The sequence below is a fragment of the Humulus lupulus genome, chromosome 1 (assembly GCF_963169125.1).
Source record: "Humulus lupulus chromosome 1, drHumLupu1.1, whole genome shotgun sequence".
In the NCBI taxonomy this organism is placed as follows: domain Eukaryota; kingdom Viridiplantae; phylum Streptophyta; class Magnoliopsida; order Rosales; family Cannabaceae; genus Humulus; species Humulus lupulus.
Genome location: NC_084793.1, coordinates 11758755 through 11778094, shown reverse-complemented (window position 1 = coordinate 11778094; position 19340 = coordinate 11758755). Strand labels below are relative to the sequence as shown.

The window sequence follows — 19340 nt, the reverse complement described above, 5'->3', positions numbered from 1 at the left end:
CATTAATGTGGGAACGACCCTAAGGTTGAAGAATTTATAAGCGCTTGCCTGGTCTATGACCAGATGTTTATAGCCAAGGTATATGACCTCGGTGACCGTTGTCACATGGCTAGGGGACGTTGTCCATAGCTTCGACTCTAGAGTCGTGAGGAAGGTTATGTTGGTGACCAATCACCATGCACCTGTCCTGAACAAACTTATGAAAGAATCACTTATCAAATAAGCCCTGGTGGCCCTATCGTCACATGGCTAGAGGGAGCGATGCTCATTATTGTGACTTTTGGCTATTGTCACCTATTTGTTGAACTGATAGCCCTGAATGGTTATTATGATCGTTGTTGATATTATATCATGCTTTATTGTGTTTTCTTGCTGGGCCTTGGCTCATGGGTGCTATGTGGTGCAGGTAAAGGGAAGGAAAAGCTTAGCCAACCCTGAGTGGAGAGCTTGGGCGATGTGGTGTACATACAGGGCCGCTTGACCGCCACGGTCAAGGAGTTCTCAGAGGGACTAAGGGTTTACCCTATTTTTGCCGCATAGGCCGGCGAGGATTGTAAATTTGAAACTGTAGCGTCTCTTTTGTATTATGAACTACTTGTAAACATTTTGGAAGGCTCATGAGCAGTTTATTTACTTAATGAAGTGTACCCTTTCCTTTTTGCTGGTTTTTCACCTTAACCCGATAATAACACTTAGATCACGTTTTCAACCAAAGGATTCGGGTAGCGAGTCAAATTTCCGGTTCACTGTTCACCGAAACTGTTCTGGGGTAGCCAGGGCGTTACAAAGCGAGAGATTCTAGATGAGTCTCATACCACTCCCTACTCCTTACATCCAGGTACGACGAAGATGTACCAAGACTTGAGAACTTTGTATTGGTGGCCGGGGATGAAGAGGGACGCAGTGGATTATGTGGCCAAGTGTTTAACCTGTCAGCAAGTGAAGGCTGAACATCAAAGGCCAACAGGGTTTCTGCAATCTTTAGGGATTCCGAAGTGGAAATGGGAGGATATCACCATGGACTTCGTGGTTGGATTACCAAAGATAGTAGGACAATATGATTCTGTGTGGGTGATTGTGGATAGGTACACCAAATCAGCCCACTTTTTGCTTGTTAGAACAAATCATATGGTGGAGCAGTATGCTAAGTTGTTTGTGAAGGAAATTGTGCGACTTCGTGGGGCTCTGAGGTCAATAGTGTTCGACAGGGACCCCACCTTCACCTCTAAGTTTTGGGAGAGCCTGTAGCAGGCTATGGGCACACAGTTGTAGTTTAGTACCGCCTATCATCCTTAGACGGATGGACAATCTGTGTGACAGTCAGAATCCCGTGATCCGTAAGGGGAAAGACCGGGTAAGCTGTGCAATCCTACACCGCCAGGGGAAGGTCAAGTGTAATGATTCTAAGACTGTGTAGGTATGAGACTACACAGTTGAAGAGGGCTTAAATGGATTGATGGGTACTACCTATATCAGGAAGATGCATCTTTTTTTCGGTAGCCCATCACTTGAGAACTCCAAAGTTAAGCGTGCTTGGCCTGGAGTAATCTAGGGATGGGTGACCTCCTGGGAAGTTTTCCCAGGAAGTGTGCGAGTGAGGACAAAGCACGCTGGAAAGATTTGTGTTGGTTTGTAGGGCCAGTCGTCATTCCAGAAAGCAGCCATAGTGATGTGGGGCGTCACAAATGGTATCAGAGCCTTGACTCAGCCGGAAGTGTGGCCGACGGGGACGTCGGACCCGTAAGGGGGGGTGATTGTGACAGTCAGAATCCCGTGATCCATAAGGGGAAAGACCGGGTAAGCTGTGCAATTCCACAGTGCCTGGGGAAGGTCAAGTGTAATGATTCTAAGACTGTGTAGGTATGGGACTACACAGTTGAAGAGGGCTTAAATGGATTGATGGGTACTACCTATATCAGGAAGATGCATCTTCTTTTCGGTAGCCCATCACTTGAGAACTCCAAAGTTAAGCGTGCTTGGCCTGAAGTAATCTAGGGATGGATGACCTCCTGGGAAGTTTTCCCAGGAAGTGTGCGAGAGAGGACAAAGCACGCTGGAAAGACTTGTGTTGGTTTGTAGGGCCAGTCGTCATTCCAGAAAGCAGCCATAATGATGTGGGGCGTCACAATCTGAGAGGATAATTTAGATATTAAAGGATATGTTATGGGCCTGTGTGCTAGATTTTGGGGGAATCTTGGAGTAAGTATCTCCCTTTGATCGAGTTTTCGTATAATAACAGCTATTATGCAACTATCAGAGTGGCTCCGTATGAGATGTTGTATGGGAGGAAGTGCAGATTGCCCATCCATTGGGATGAGATGGGTGAAAGGAAGTACTTAGGTCCTGAGGTTGTTTAGAGAACCAATGAGGCGATTGAAAAAATTAAAGCTTGGATGCTCGCTTCCCATAGTCGAAAGAAGAGTTACTCAGGAGTGTAGAGTTTCAATTCGGTGATCATGCGTTCCTCAGAGTTGCTCATTTGAGAAGAGTTAAGTGATTTGGAGTAAAAGGCAAGTTAAACCCTCAGTTTGTTGGCCCCTTTGAGATTCTGGAACGGGTTGGAGAGGCAGCTTATAGATTGGCTATGCCTCAAGCTTTATCAGGGGTTCACAACGTATTTCATGTGTCCATGCTCCGGAAGTATGTTAGGATTAATGCCTTAAAAGCATGTAAAGACATTTTATTGATTTTAAATAAAAGTACAATTTTATATTATATTTGAATGTTATAATTATTGTCTAAATTAATTATATAATAATATCAAGAAAATTCCCTATTCATTTATGAAAATATGATCTTGTATTAGTACGAGAGAATTAAGATCATATATAATGAATAAAATAGTCAGTAACATATTAAAGTATGGAATCTTTAATGAACGGTTACTAGTACGGTTTGTGCAACGCCCTGGGTAGCCAAGACCGTTACACTGTGTGTGTTTAAATCATGCTTAATTCGCTAAATGAGACATTAGGCCATAAACGTGCATCTAAATGTAATTACTCGTCCAAGGTTAAAAATTTCGGTTAAAAGAAATTGACATTTCATTAAAAACATTAAATTGTACATGGGATCTCATAATAATGTTTACAAAGTTGTTTACAGTTCCAAAATGGTCATTACAACTCAAAAGTTATAACCCGCTGACCTAAGCGGCAAAATAGGGTTACATCCTAGTTCCTTTGAGAAACCTTGGTCGTGGTGGTCAAGCAAGCGATCACATATGTACACATCGCCACCTAAGCTCTCCAACTCATGGCTGGTCCAGCTTTCCTTTCCCTTTACCTGCACCACGTAGCACCCATGAGCCAAGGCTCAGCAAGAAAACTTAATGCAAGTGCATGAACAATATATATAGATTCAGATGCATATCTAGCATGCCCAACAGTAATAACATTACTCATGCATGCATACCATTCATATAAATGACTACAATGTCATATGGGACCAAATGCCCTAAACAAATGATTAACATAATTATATCAGGGCCCAATACCCAAGCACATGACTAATAAGTCACACTGGGGTCTCAGCGCCCTAGGATCTGGGACTAATAAGTCACCTTGGGGCTCGTTGCCCTATCCTCTGCATAACCAGCCTTGGAGCTGACCTAGTGTACCTGACACTTTAGTTTCCTACGACCATTGGGTCGAACAAGCGTGTAATGCACTCCTGATTAGATCCAATCATATCGACCAAAGCTCAGTGAGCTATTGCCGCCCTTGACTCATAAGTCAATGCTTTATGATCAGAGCTCAGCGCTATTGTCGTCCTTGATTAATAAGTCAATGCTTTTCTCAAGTATATAATGCTTAACAGGCATTCATCATATAACAAACATCCATATATAGTGAACTCAACATGCTTCATCAATAATCACAGGCATAATCATAATCATGCGCATTTACAGGGGCCAATGCCCAATCAAAACCATATTCAGTATTCGGGCCAAGCCCTAATCACGTATGTCACATAATGGGTGCAGTTTTCTTACCTCAGGTCCGAGTATAATGTAAAATAAGAACGACCCTCGAGCACGATTCTGATCCTGAGCCCCTAGCGATAACCTAGTCTCAACCAAGTATAGAATCCCATCAATAATGAGTAAATAAAGGCTTCCGGACCGAGTCCTAGCCTCCAGGACGTCGAATCCTACTAAACTGGGTAGTAGAATTGACCCCGAGCCCTTAGGTTTGAGATCCCACACCCAAAACCTCCCTAAGGCCAACTTTCCCCTTAAGCGTCGCGGCCCCACACCCCTGAGCCGCGGCCCGCCTCCAGACAGAGGCCCCTGCCCTTTTCTGCCTGCGCCTCACGCCGTGGCCCTAATGCCCATCAACCATGTTCTCTTCTTCGTTAAGCTTGGGCTGCGGTGCCCAAGAACAAGGCCACAACCCGACCTAGAACTCAACCAAAAACCTTCATTTTTCCCATTTCAAAACACTCCATAAACATATCCAAACATATCCAAATCCCAAAAACAAAGTTCTCAATCATTTCAATGGCCCAAAACCATCAAAACTCAAGCTTCAAGCAACTCAAAAACTCATCAAAACTAAGATTCCAATTCAAAACTTACAAAACTTTAGGAAACGGAAACTCGAAAATTCAAAGCTTAAATTACCTCTGATTATATCGTTTCTCGCTAAATCCTCCGGTTAATAAGTTTCAAATATTTCCTGGAATTTCTATGACTCGATCCTTGCTTGAATCTGAGTTCTAAAACTCGAGTTTCCTTTGAAATGCGACAAACGGTAATAAAGAATAACGGGAGAGTGAGAAAAGTATTTTTGAACGTATTTTCTTTCTGACAGGTTACTTCAAGCTTAAGTAACCTCAAATAAATCCCAATGCTTGGGATCCCAAAAATGCCCCCAAGGGTAAAATAGTCAAATTCCTAGAATTTCCTCCTGATCTCACTAACCCCCAATATAACATCAAATAATCATTCAAATTACCCAATATCTCGATAATGTACTAAATACCCAATATACCCATTAACTCACACCGAGTCAAAATTTGATCCCGTTGTGACTAACCTAAATATATTCACATAATAATGTGGTCTCACACATATATCACATATATGCCAAATATATCCATAACAGACCAAATTACGAAAATTGTCATTCTAATAAGAAACAGACACACATGTTTAAATAATACACCTAAACATGTATATCAAGTCATATAATATTATAATTCACATAATCACATATTTACACGCATATAAAACATGTAAACATGTAATTTATATAATTTTCCATCCTGACCATCTAATCAATGCCCTAAGCCTTATTAGGTAATTTGGGACGTTACAGTTTGCTAAGCATACGAGATGTAACGACCCAACTTAAAACCCATTAATTTACTAAATACTCCATATTTAAGTAAATTAATATTTACATGAATGTCTTTAAGAAAAACAAAACTTTTATTGACACAAACATGAATTAACACCTTTTACAAAACATGCAAGTTGAGATCTCGATATTTAAAATAAAACATGTTTTACATGCACGATGTAAGTAAAAATACACGTTTTAGACACAACATAAACTAAAGGTTAAAGACCTTTAAAATAATAATACATTAGTAACAACCCTTGACCCCCAGGTCAACCAATCACGACATGCACACATCTGATTAAGCCTGATCCAACCCATCGCCTCATCAACTACGCTTATGCCTTTACCTGCAACACATAGTACCTGTGAGGTAACGCCCAGCAAGAAGAGCTATATAGGACATAATCTACAAGCCCAACAATATGAGTTAAAAAACACAAACATAGACATAAATTAATTCATATAATCACAACCTAAAACTTATACTACTCCTAACTTATACCCTTACATACATTATAACGTTCAACAATAATTCATATTGTGTCGTACCATTCTAGTAGCATAACTTTACATACCATACCATAGCATAACATAACATACAACAATCATAACATATCACAAAACAATCATAACATTATTACCGGTGTCATTTCGGCCATAAACCAGTGCTAATCTGGTTAAGTGTGCAACCAAGCACGAGAAACGTAAGCATGCATTTTATTATAACGTAAGCATGAAATTTATCGTAACGTAAACATACATTTTCATAACGTATAACACAATCACACATAACATTCATAACCTATAACATACCTCACAGCACAACCCATAACATAATTCCTAATATAACTCGTAACATAATTCATATCATGGTTCATAGCATAATTCTAAGCAAAGTTCACAACATAATTCCTGACATAATTCATAGTAAAATTCAAAGCATACAAAGTTTATCACACTTAAGTACGTCGAGCGTACACCCTACGTGCATGTGTCCACTCTTCTTACCTTAGGTCCAGCAGCGACGCAATCACCTCCCTTCAAGTGTGTTGTCGAGCCCTAAATCCAAAACATACAACATATATCATTTAGAGACTCATAATTCAAATCAAAGGTCATGAACCAAACCTTACCCTTCCTAAGACCCAATCAACCTTATATTGTCCTTAGGAAAGTCCTAAAAATGTGTCCAAGAAGTTAAGGAGGAAGTCCCCAATGAACCCTATATGAAGCGGCTTCAAAACGGCCTAAATACAACCAAAAACGACCCCGTCGCAGTCAAGCTTCGCAACCCTAGCATTTAGCAACGTGGCCTATAATTTTCCCAAATTCTGGGCATTCTGGGCACTCTGGGCGCCTAGGCGCTAATTCAAAAATCAGACGCCGACCAAACTTCGAAATGTCATAACTCCTTCAATATAAATCTGATTTTGATGATTCTTTTTGAGTTTTTCTCATCTCAAATCCCTCTATATCATCATATAAGTTTTATAGATAAATAAATACCAAAAATTTATGAGAAGCCCCTAACTCCATAACCCTAAAAAATCTTATGAATAGAACTTCTTCTTCCACAAGCTATGAACATATATCACAAAACCAAACCTTACATCATCATTAATTCATCCCTAACATGTTTATAATAATTATAGATTGATACCATAGTCTCTAACATGCATATAAACCAATCAACCCAACCTATCATGCTTTCTAATCAAAACCACCATTAACATAACCCAAACATTCAAGAACAATCAAAGAAACTTAAAAAGTGTGAAAAGTTCTTACCAAGATCATGTGGAGAAACCTAAGCCACAAAAATATCCTCCAAAAGCATCCTAATTGAGCCTCCACATGAGGGCCTAGTGATCCATACGCATATGAAGCGACTCTTATCCTTCTTCTTCCTTAGATCTTGAACCCTAGTCTAGAGAGTGGGAGTGAGAGTGAGAGAGAGTTCTCTCCTTTGATCATGTGTTGAGCAACCACCATATTCAAATTGTGAGTCTAACCCTAATCCTAATCTCAATCTCTCACTTTCTATTTATAATGACTCATTATCGCCAAATTACCATCCTACCCTTGACATAAGTCATTCTAACAATATCACTAAACCCATTTTAGTAATTCTCCACTTAAACTATTAGTTTTCATAATCCATAATTAATTTATTCCCCATAAGTTATATTTGCTCAATTATGACCCCTCTTTCAACAATTCTTGACAATAAGACCCCTAGCACTTGAAGGAAATCATGATTCGTCACTTTAACACATATCTTGAGCAGTTTCAGTATTTTCCAACGTAAAATATCTTACACTGATATAATATCACATATACATATTCGTAATTTCTCAAAATTACAAAAATACTCCTCAAGTGTATTAAATTATCAAATTGCCCTCACAGACAAAGTTACCAATATACCCATGAAACGAAAAGACGGATATTACATGAGATGCAAGTAATCTAGATTCAAATTATTGATGTGGATAGATATCTTAGTAAATGTGCTGTATATAATAGAGATTATATATGACACGACCGATGAGAATTAATTATCTTAATAAACTTGTCGTTTGACGTAAAAATTTAATTATTGTCATAATAGATGATCATTTGTAAATTAGTCTAAATCCTAATTATTCATGAACTCCAGTTTACGTTTATTGGATCTTTTGATTCATTCGTTAAGGTCTCTTAGAATAATGAGGTTAATGACTTTTGTTTTGGAGATTCAATATCATGGATGACTGGGAACATGAATTACAATAATGGAATCCATGCTTTCTTAACGGATCGAATATTGGTTCCCTTAAGGGTTGATTCTGGAATTGAATAGTTATTGAGCTCAAATCTATAATTAGATTATAGATTAATTATTCGCTAGTGAATTAATGGTACTTAAGGATCAATAGGTAATTAGAAGGGTAAAACAGTAATTTTGACCTGCTCTAATTAATGAACCAACAATGGAGGACAAAACTACATATATTGATTATATCAATGGACTACTAGAGAAAACTCTGCAAATATAATTCTATAAATACTTATACTGCAATTCCATATTTATAGTGGAGTAATCATGAAATTAATAAATAAGATTATTAGATTAAAGCGTTTAATTAATAATCTGGTTTATTGGAGTTTCCTATTATAGGCCCATGGTCCCCAGATCACCTATGTCCTACACTGTCAAGGGGAAGGATGTCAAAAGAAAGATTTGTTAAAAAAAATGACTAAATTGCAAATGAATTAATTTTCCAAGGCAAGAAAATAATTATTTGATAATTATGGGTAATTGATTAATTGTGAATTAATTAATTATTTAACTATATAGTTTTTATTTTGAAAAACTATAGGTTAAAATTAATATTAATCTTGCTTAGATTAATATAAAGAGAGATAATAATAAATTATTATTTATAATATGATATTTATTTATTTAATTTAAAACTGATATTTTAAGATAAAATTAATTTTGAATTAACTCATATTTATGTTGGAATAAATATCTTGTCTTAAATTAAAAGTTGATTAAATAAACAAATGAGAAAATTAGGGCAACCCTAATAGAGTTGGACGACACACACTGTAAAAATTAGTACAGTGTGTGGCGCCTAGCATCAGATATTTTTATCCTGGGATTTGAATTTTGAATTTCAAATAAATTTGTTTAATGAGTTATTTAATTATTCTTTTTAAATATGATTTAAATAGATAATTAAATGAAAATATCTAACCAGTTTTAATCTGAATTATATTTTAATTAAATAAAGACTATTTAATTAGATTAAATATCTTTATAAATCTGATATACGTAATACTCATATGAAGGAGAATGAATGATCAGACTCTCTCTAAAAAGCGATAGTTTTCTCTAAACCTGAAAACTATTCTAAACCTTATCTTTGTCAAAAACCTTCTAAAACTCATGTGTTGAGTACATCTAAAGAGTCACATAAATCGATATTTTGAATCCTACGTGCCTACACACGTCCTTGTATGTTTGAGGATTGGTCTGGAAGATCAGGGTGTGAGATCTCAGAGTACTGGATAGGAAGTTAGTTGATTTATACAAAAACACTCAAGGACACTTGATAGGCTACAAGAGGTAATCTCTACTCTATTTGTATGTGATTTAATATTTATATATGTGTATGATCATAGTTGGTATTAATATTTATTAAAATGAGTTAATATATTCTACTGCGTACCTTTGATTTGATTATTTAATACCAACAAAGTACGTATAAGATTCTATGCATGTGTTGAGATATGAAAACCTGGAGCTGGATCAAGATTTGTCTTATGAGGAGAAGCCGATTCAAATTCTAGACCGAAAAGATAAAGTCTTGCGAAACAAGACCATTGCCTTAGTAAAAGTACTGTGGAGGAACATCAAAGTAGAAGATGCAACTTGGGAGCTTGAGACTGATATGCGGGATCAATATCTTGAGTTATTCAGGTAAATTTCGAGGACAAAATTTCTGTAAGGAGGAGATAGTTGTAGTGTCCCAAATTTGCTAATAAGACATTATTGCAATAATATACAGTACACAATCTTAATTTTTATTATTTATATTTTAAAAAAACATATTTTTTAATTACGTAATCTAACTTATATAAATACATATTCATATTAAACAACAAAAAATATTATAAATACATTATATATAAGTGTGGTGTGTATACAAATTGTAAAACTGTGTAACTACATAAGAAATTAGAATAACAATTTTCTTTTATCAAGAATAAGCAAGTTTTTATCTAATTATTGATGTGTGATTTGAATATCATCATAAATATTTTGTACCTTAAATATGATAGTTATTTGTGTTCTAAAATGTTATCATATTATTATTTTAAATCATAAACAATATTTTAGTTAATTTTTCTTTTAACATATGTATGCCATTTTATTATATATAATATTGTTTATTTATTTAAAATTTATTATATAACAATCATATAAATTTAATAAAACTAAACAAACATAAATTGCACATTATTTGCAGCTAGTACATATATACGTGCTACATCTCAAAACCTATAAATATTTATGCTTTTTTTTTTTTTGAAAGAATAGCTTAAAAAAGGTACGTTGTTTATTGTACTTTTATCTTCCCGTTTAAGTTTGTCCTTTTTAAAAAAAAAAAAAATTCTACGAAAACAAGCTAAGAATTTTATTTTCTAATCTGCTCTTCACTTTTATTTTTCTTTGAATTTGTTTATTATATAAATATATATTTTCAAAAGAAAGCTAAGAAATTTTGTCTTGTTTATCTTTATCTTTTGCTTTTTTTTTTTGTTGAAAAAATTTCTTTGAAAACAAGCTAAGAATTTTGTTTTCTTGTCGATTCCCAGCTTTTTTTTTTTCTTTTTTTCTTTTCCTTTCAATTTAATGCTTTTCTTTCTTTTCTTTTTCTTTTTTTATAAAATATATGATATATTTATGCTTTATCATCATATACAACTAAGAATAAAATTCACTCACTAGTAATCGAAAATTACTAATTTACTTTTAAAATGCTTTGAATGGTACATTGCCATTTTTGTTGTAATAAAATTTGTGAAGAATAATGTACTCAAATATTACTTTCTCATAAATATATACGTACATAAATCATAATGCATGATTATTTATTGAGGAGAAAAATGTCACATAAACATGCATGTCTAAATTGTAATACCTTGCTCGCTTATTTCTAGAATGAATTTAATTTTTCTTTTAAAATTTTATTTTCCTGCATCTAAAAAATTGTAATAACCTACCTTGCGTGGCCACGGTGGCAATACTTAAATTGATTGGGTTTAGTATCTTTATTAGTGGTGGAAGTATGTAATGCAATTATAATTTAATTTATATATTTTTTATTATATAAAAATATGTAGATAACATTAATTCTTTTAATTTTTTTTTCATTTAATATAATTATGTTATTCTTTTATATATAATATATAATAGTGTTTATTTATTTGAAATTTAAATGATAATATACAAATTTAATAAAAATAATTAATAAATTTTATAAATAAAATTAAGTAAATGTGCATTGTATGTTGCTTGTATCTAGTAGATAAAAAAAGTGTGATTGACAAAATGCAAATATTAAAATAGTTGTATATTTTTTCATTGTTAATGGTACATTTTTTACAATATAATAAACTTATTTACAACCAAAATTGAATAAATTATCAAAAAGCTACATGCACAAGGTAGTTTTATTATTTCATTTACATTACTTTATTGTTTTTTTATTTAATTGCATAATAAAACTACTAAGTTGCATAATTTATTTAATATTTTAAAATTATAAATTTTATAGTAATTAAATAAGATTTTTTGTGTATTTATTTAGCAATTTTGAAGTCTAAAACTAAGACAACTAAACAAAATCTAAAATAAATATTAAAAAAATATTCATAGCATTAATATTTATGAATTCATTTGTGTGTGTTTTTTCTTTTTGCAAATTATATATATTTTAGATTATTTGTGTGTGCTTAAAAAGTAAATTATTTGATGTTGTTTTTTAGTTTGAAATTTAGTGTTCATAATAATTTAAATTTTGGTATTTTCTATGTTTTGATTTATGTATTATATATGGTGCATTATAATTTTAAAGTTAAATACTATTTTCTAATTTTCTTTTAGAAAAAATACTTATGAATTTCCACATAATAAAATATTCAAAATTTCTAAATTAAAAATATTAATTTAAAAAGTTTATTTGAGCATATTTTAATTATTTATTTTAAAAAATTTTAAAGCTAACAAAAAATATATTATTTAATTAATGGCTAGAGCAAGTAAAATAAGTAATTTCTCATTAATTAAACTAAATAAAAAAAATAAGAAATATGTAGATTTATGTGTTATTTCACTATTACATAGATGTTTAGATATACAAAATACGTTAAATGACAAAATAAATAATTAATAAAAGAATGAAAAGAATAAATTTAAGCACATATATATTTTTCCTTTATAGTTTTGAAAATATAATTAATAGAGTAATTTAAATAATTTAATATGAAATTTTAAAATATGTGATGAAAATTATAATGGCTCATTTATTATTATTTTTTCAATTTATTTACCTTATTTAGATGATTTTTTTTTTTTTAAAGTTAGTTACTTTATTTAGATGACTTTAAAAACAATAAAGAAAAGTGTTAAATTTAACCGAAAGCAACAATTTTCATTAAACACACATTTTTATTATATAAAGATTTAAATAGTTTATACTTTTTTTAACATTGTGTTTTGTAAAATGATTCAAATTAATACTCTTAAACTTAATTTTGATGAAAAAAATTGAATATGACAATAAAGTTGTTCGGCAAAATGATTGTGTTTTTGTTATGAATTGTTAGTATGGTGAATTATTAGTGATTTTAGTTCAAATTTTTTTGATTAAACTCAAGTTTAGGAGTCTATTTAAACTACTTTACAAAATACATGATCCAAAAAAGTATAAACTATTATGTAAATTATGCTTCACTTCTTATTTTAAACAATCTTGTTGTTCAAAAAAAAAAAACAAGATTCTTTTTCTTTTTCTTTTTCTTTTTCTTTTGCCCTTAGTTGATCTTTCTGTTTCTCAGTTACTTTTATAGATACATTATATAAACATATATGTATCCTCATCAATCTATACAAAATCAAGGGCTCTTATCTTTATATCCACACTTCAATATTCCTCTCACTTGACATCTCTCTTTAATTTTTACTTTGAATTTGGCGCCTGACCAGCCTCTCTTTCTTCTTCCTTATTCTCCTCAGCATACATGTAAGTACTCTCCCTATCTCTTTGTTTTGTAGTAATTATGATTTCACAGATCTCCTTCGATGTAGTACTAGTATATTGCATTAAACCTATTTTGAGGTTTTAATTTGTTTCGTTTTGTATCTTAACTGTTATACAATGTACAATACGATAATTTTGTTGTTATAATGTCTTAATTGATCATTCTTTTTACTTACCTATGTTTAAATCAGATACCTATGTTTAAATCAGAGCTAGAAAGTCGGATTGAATCACAAAGGACTACGTGCATCTCTGTACTATCATTTTAAGAGTGTTTGGTATAAGAGTTTGATTTGGTGGGAATAAGAATGCCAAATCTTACCTATGTTTGGTAAATTTATTTTTAATGGCTTGAGAGTTTCTGTTTCCAAGTGAGTCTCATTTTTTAGCTTGATTTGAAGCTAATCTTAATCCCTTTAAACACTTGAGTTTCACATTCTCTTAATCTAAATTCCTTCTAACTCTACTCACTCAATCCTAAACCTCATACCAAACACCCCTTATAGTATTTCTTTGGCGATCGAATTGAAAATGGAGATCCAACACTTTAGACATGGGATGCATCCTTTGGTGTTAAAGGATGGCAAGAACACAATAATCAACGAGTCCATTAAATGTGACATTTGTGATCGCTCTATCATTGCATCAGCTCCTTTCTATAGCTGCGATACATGCCAATATTACCTCCACAAATCATGTGCCCAATTGCCACAAAAGATCATTCACCACTCCTTTCACCCTTCCCACCCTCTCACCTTATCAATTCATGAATACAGATTTTGCCATTCTTGCAACACATATTTCACAAATTCTCCCATGTACTTATGTACTGATTGCGACCTTAGCTTACATTTGGAATGCGCAAAACTGGTCCCCATTACACACTCTACTCATCATCATCCAATGTCACTACTCATAAATGAGGACAACAAATACGCAGCCGATTGCTTTGGATGCCGATCAATGATAAACTCTAGTGACCGTGCTTATGGTTGCACAGAATGTAAGTGTTTCATTCATGAATCATGTGCCGAGTCTCCCAAACAAATTCAATATCCTTTTCATTTGGATCACGACCCTCTTTCCCTTCACATGCAATACTTTGGGTTTGAATGCACAGTCTGTAAGAAAAGCTTCGATACGTGTTTCAGTTACAACTGTGGAAAGTGTAGTTTTCAGCTATGCTTGAAATGCAGTGCAACCAAAACGAGTGCAAGTATTAGGTTTGGTAATCACCCACACCTTCTTTGTTACTTGGACAACATAATTCCTATTAATAATCAGTGCAGCATCAATGATTGCTATGGTAAACGACCAGATGTCTCTCAGAGCAAAGAACTTTCTCGCACCTCTTCTTGTGTAACTTATTGTTTGGAGTGCAACTTCAGAGCCCACTTACTTTGTGGACCATTGCCTTTCACAATCAAATATGAGTTTCACATTCATCCTCTCATTCTTGTTGATTTGATCGCTGAAGACGATTCAGAAGATTATTATTGTGATATTTGTGAAGCGCAGAGAGATCCTCGAATACGCGTTTATTATTGTGAACCGTGCAAGTTTATAGCACACATACATTGTCTCACCAACGAGGTCAGCATGTTGTTGATAGTTACAAGAATTATATGTGTCACTACAGTTATTTCATTATTTTAATTATGTATATTTAACTGTTGAATGTGAATAGATCATAAAAACACTAACAGGAGACCTCAAAGACGTGGAGCTGAACAATTTAGGAGAAGATATTTGGAAACTGATGATGCGAAAAGGAAACGTTGAATTTGTAGATATAGTGGAAGAAGAGCAAGGAAAATCTCCCATAACCTTGAAAGATTTGTTACAAATGGACAAGGCTTTGAAGAGCTATTACAAATGGAATGAGGCGCCATCAGAGTTAAAGGGACACTCGGAAGAAAAGGTTGACACTAAAGATATTGATTGGATTGTACAACTTTCTCGCTTTACCACCAAGAATTTTGATGAATTCTGGAACGACCTTTTTGAGTTCTACCGGAATACAACAATGGAATTAGAATCAGGCGATTTGGGATTGAAGATTGTAACCGTCAAAGGTCATAAGATACCATTTACTTTAGCACTTGTTCTGAATATATTGCTTGATAAGTATGGAGATGTTGGTTCTCATAGTACAAAATCTGAAAGCAGGAGGCACATAGCGTATTTCATTTTATGTAAGGTCTTAAAAGAAATGTGCAGTATTTTGGTTGGAGCCATCACCAAAGAACATCTTCAAAAATGGTATTACCACTTGACTTTCGTACAAAGAAATGGCTTTAGAATTAATTTTGCAATTACTCATCTGAAAAAGCTCGTACGTTCTTTCTTGGGTAATCAAGCAAAACGACTTGAAGCTGAAATTCCCACAATAATAAAGAAAAGGATGGCAGAGCTAAAACAAGAGATAAAAAAGGAAGAGTTGAGATTGGAAAAAAGTGAGGAGTATAATAACAAGTCTCTACCAAAGTCCGAGTTCATGGAGGATTGTTTGAATTTGGCTTCTACATCGAAGTGGAAGAGTGCATGTAAAGATTTGCTATTCTAGTCATCTTTGTCTAGCACTATCCACTATTGAATATGAGTTATTATTCTAGATATTGAATAAAAAGCATTTTATTTGCTTCTTTTTGGAAACCACCTGTTTTCATCTTCATCTTCTTTCTTTGGAATTGTTTTGATCCAAAGTATTTTATTCTCTTTTTCTTCTCCTACCTTTATTTCATAACCCACCACCCTTGACCTTGAGCTAGCATCTAGGGTGGGGGCAAGCAAGTACTCTTGCTTCATTCACCTAACTAAAAAGTAATGATAGACAATGCTTTCATTATTTCTAATATGTGCCCCTTTTATTCTATATGGTCATAATCAGCTATGCTTTTCCTCCAAGAATCCAATTTACTCGTTACTCGATGACTTTGAGCACAATATTTCTAACAAATAGAGGTATCCCCTCATTTCCTGCTTCTCCACACCTCAACTCAAACCCCACAAAAGAATGGGTTATCAGCTAACAGTTCAAACATACTCAGCAGGGTTACTTTATAAGTATGAAAGATGAAAGAGAAAATATATGAGCAAAACCAAAGACATGTGTAAGCATTGCTGTCTAATCATATTCAGAAGTATACCATGCAAAATCACAGTCGAATCTCTGGTTGAGTTTGTTCTTCATTAGACATTTTCTCAAGTTTGTTGACAACTTTATGGGCCAGATCCACATACGCTTTAGAGACGGCAGAATTGGGTGCTGATATTACTAAGGGAACACCTTCATCACAGCCTTCTCTGATTGCTGGTTCCAATGGTATCTAACATCATTCAAACACAAACGGATCAGACCAAAACTAATGAGCTCAACCAAAATCTTGATCACAACTGAAGATATTTAATGATTTAGCATACCTCGCCAAGAAACTCCAGTCCCATCTCGTCAGCTGTTTTCCGAGTACCATGCTTTCCAAAAATGAACGAGGGTTCACTGCAATGTGGGCACTTAAAGCAGCTCATATTCTCTATTAGCCCCAAAATCTACAAAGTAATTAGAGTTTGATTAAAAACATCTTTAATGGAAGCATATTCTTATCATCTAAAGTATATATGCAAAGCAGGAGGGGAAGAAGGTGGTTCATAAGATAAGAACTAATTAGCATGCAACTTTAAAATAATGTAAAGAGAAATAATCGTACTGGAACTTGAACTTTAGAGAACATGTTAACTCCTCTACGAGCATCCATTAATGCAACATCCTGAGGTGTTGAAACAATCAGTGCACCTGCCAGTGAGGCGCTTAAAGTTTTAACAAACAAAGAAAACTCGTACAACCAAAATAATATATAAATTGAAAAATAGATGCATGCCCAAAGCCTGACTTTATTTTAGTAGCACAAGTTGAGGCAGGAATAGGAATAACTCATAATTGATAATTCTATCAGCTTGTATGCATGCAAAATTACAAGGTGTATATTTATTATAAACTTGAGCTACCCAAGACTTTGAAGCACAATATATGATCCTGAGCTTTCAATAAAGGACTTTGCCTAAACTTCACTTTGGGGATATTCGATAAATTATCACGAGATAGCTTATTTGAGCATAGTTTCTATAATTACCTGACAGTTGAAGCCTTTGTGATAAAGTTATCTGAGTATCACCAGTGCCAGGGGGCATATCCACTACAAGAATATCAAGACTTCCCCACTCAACCCCCCTTGTCATTTTTTCAAGAGCACTCGATACCTATAAGAGATGACATTAAAGTTCTATAAAAACGTTAAGAGTCTTCTGAGAAAACATACTGTTGGTCTTCTTCGATAAGTACAAAAAAACAGTACTCAACAGAAAACAAGCAAGAGAATAAAGAGACAATTCTAAGACTAGAATGATGCAAAAACATACCATAGGACCTCTCCAGACGAGTGGGGCATCCTTTTCAACAAGAAGTCCGATTGACATACACTTAACTCCATAGTTCTCAAGTGGAATCATTTTCTTATCTGCGAAAGGAAGAAATTTAGGATAGATTGTTTCCAAAAAAAGTACCTATGAACTACCATAACAAGCACCCACTTGAGCTAGTGATATTATCAAGACAAAAATACCAAGGACCAAGAGGTTAAATTCATATAGAAATGAGTTGATAGACAAAAGAGTAGCTCACATGTATAAGTTTCTCTATTTCCAATAGAGGCTTGTTTTGCTTAGTTTAAGCAGCGGGGACAGAAATAACTGAAAGGGCAGAAAAATAAAACTGGGTAGAAGTGGGAGATAATAGGAGTCTAAATGCAAGTATATGTTACCAACATCTAAACAGGTAAATTGTTCTCAGAAAGCTGGGATCTAATTACTAGCAAATAACTAAAAAAATAGAAGAAAAAAATCTTTATGATATTTGAGTTGAAAAGAAATCACTCAGCTAACTTCTCTAGTCCAATTCTAACACAAATAGTCAATGCATAATAATACCAACTTAGAACAAAATTCAAACTGAGCATGAAATTGGGAATTACTATGGAGAACTTAGTGAAAAAAAAACACCTTCAGTTACTTCCGGTTTTCTATCGAGCTTCATCATGATGGGAACATTTGGTCCATAAATATCAGCATCAAGCAAGCCAACTTTCAAATGACACTTGTTGGCAAGTGTAACAGCCAAATTAACTGCAAAAAACCACCAATATGCAGAAATCTAATTGCCATAGTAGGAAAACTTACAAAAATTTAGCAGGGCCCTCATTTAAAGCTGTGAAATACACAAGGCAATGAGCTCATATCACCACAAAATACTATTTTGAGAACCTATAGTTATCGTCAAATTACCCAACTTGTCACGATTATTTATCTTTCGGCTCATGTCATGTAAGTAGACAAGTCCCTAACAGTACAGAAATCATTCACGAATTACAATTTAAACAAGAACCCATATCCTGAAATTCTTCAAAAAAAAATTTTAAAAAAAATCAACAAATGAAAATAATTAAAAAGAAAAGAGTCAGGAAGAAAAAAACGCCAAATTACCGGCAGTGGTGGACTTGCCAACACCGCCTTTACCAGAAGCAACGGCTATAGCATGCTTAATTCCATCAATTTTAAGCTCCTTACTTCTTGTCCCCTGATAACTCCTAACACCTCCGAGCCTCTTCAAATACACATTACCCATCGAACGCAACAACATAAAAGAATCAACTTTCGCAGCCAAACCGAATAGAGGCAAAGGGAAAAAGCTTACAAGATGCGACGAAACTACAATCTCAAGCACAAAACACTTACAGCGAAGGACCTCAGAAGCTCCTTCATCTCGGAGCCCAAAAAAAGATCCACAATCACAGGGACTAGAGTGAAGAACAGAATACTCGCAGTCGCAGTAGCTTCTTCTTCTTCGTAAAACCTCAACAAAAACCCAAAGCTAAAAACTGAATGCGTTTGGTGTTTTGATGATGCGTTCAAGTTTTCTACGATTTTTAGTCCCACATCGGAAAAGTACAATTTTCGCGAAAGAAAGGGTACAAAAGAGAGCCAGGTAAGATAGGTGAAACATTCTTACGTGGCAAAAAAGGACACGCTGTCTTCTGCTGATGTGGCTGTCCAAAAGAAAAAGAAAAAGAAAAGAAAAAAAAAAGATATTTTCTCTAGAGTATAGAGAATGGACACGTAGCCATCT

At 33.9% G+C, this 19340-nt stretch overlaps 2 protein-coding genes across 6 annotated transcripts; one reads left to right on the top strand and one right to left on the bottom strand.

Moving 5' to 3' along the window:
* Positions 1 to 3267: 3267 nt before the first annotated feature.
* On the bottom strand, positions 3268 to 19152 carry LOC133785482 (iron-sulfur protein required for NADH dehydrogenase, mitochondrial). Of its 4 annotated transcripts, XR_009871422.1 has the most exons (10): positions 18950 to 19152; positions 18698 to 18818; positions 18218 to 18340; positions 17579 to 17676; positions 17293 to 17419; positions 16870 to 16955; positions 16586 to 16711; positions 16312 to 16491; positions 6357 to 6407; positions 5474 to 5695 (listed from the first exon to the last, which is right to left on the bottom strand). XR_009871422.1 is itself a non-coding variant. In XM_062224719.1 (9 exons), the coding sequence occupies exons 1-8, from the start codon at positions 18974 to 18976 to the stop codon at positions 16321 to 16323; spliced, it is 879 nt and encodes a 292-aa protein (XP_062080703.1). In that variant the 5' UTR covers positions 18977 to 19152; the 3' UTR covers positions 3268 to 3285; positions 16312 to 16320. The 4 variants fall into 4 exon arrangements, 3 of the variants coding, with proteins under 3 accessions (XP_062080703.1, XP_062080696.1, XP_062080707.1); XM_062224719.1 differs by lacking the exons at positions 5474 to 5695; positions 6357 to 6407 and adding an exon at positions 3268 to 3285; XM_062224712.1 differs by lacking the exons at positions 5474 to 5695; positions 6357 to 6407 and having other exon boundaries at positions 16157 to 16491.
* On the top strand, positions 12677 to 15807 carry LOC133785469 (uncharacterized). Of its 2 annotated transcripts, XM_062224706.1 has the most exons (3): positions 12677 to 13144; positions 13354 to 14755; positions 14850 to 15807. In XM_062224706.1, exons 2-3 carry the CDS (start codon positions 13694 to 13696, stop codon positions 15726 to 15728), a joined length of 1941 nt encoding a protein of 646 aa, XP_062080690.1. In that variant the 5' UTR covers positions 12677 to 13144; positions 13354 to 13693; the 3' UTR covers positions 15729 to 15807. The 2 variants fall into 2 exon arrangements, with proteins under 2 accessions (XP_062080690.1, XP_062080686.1); XM_062224702.1 differs by having other exon boundaries at positions 12677 to 14755.
* Positions 19153 to 19340: the final 188 nt, after the last annotated feature.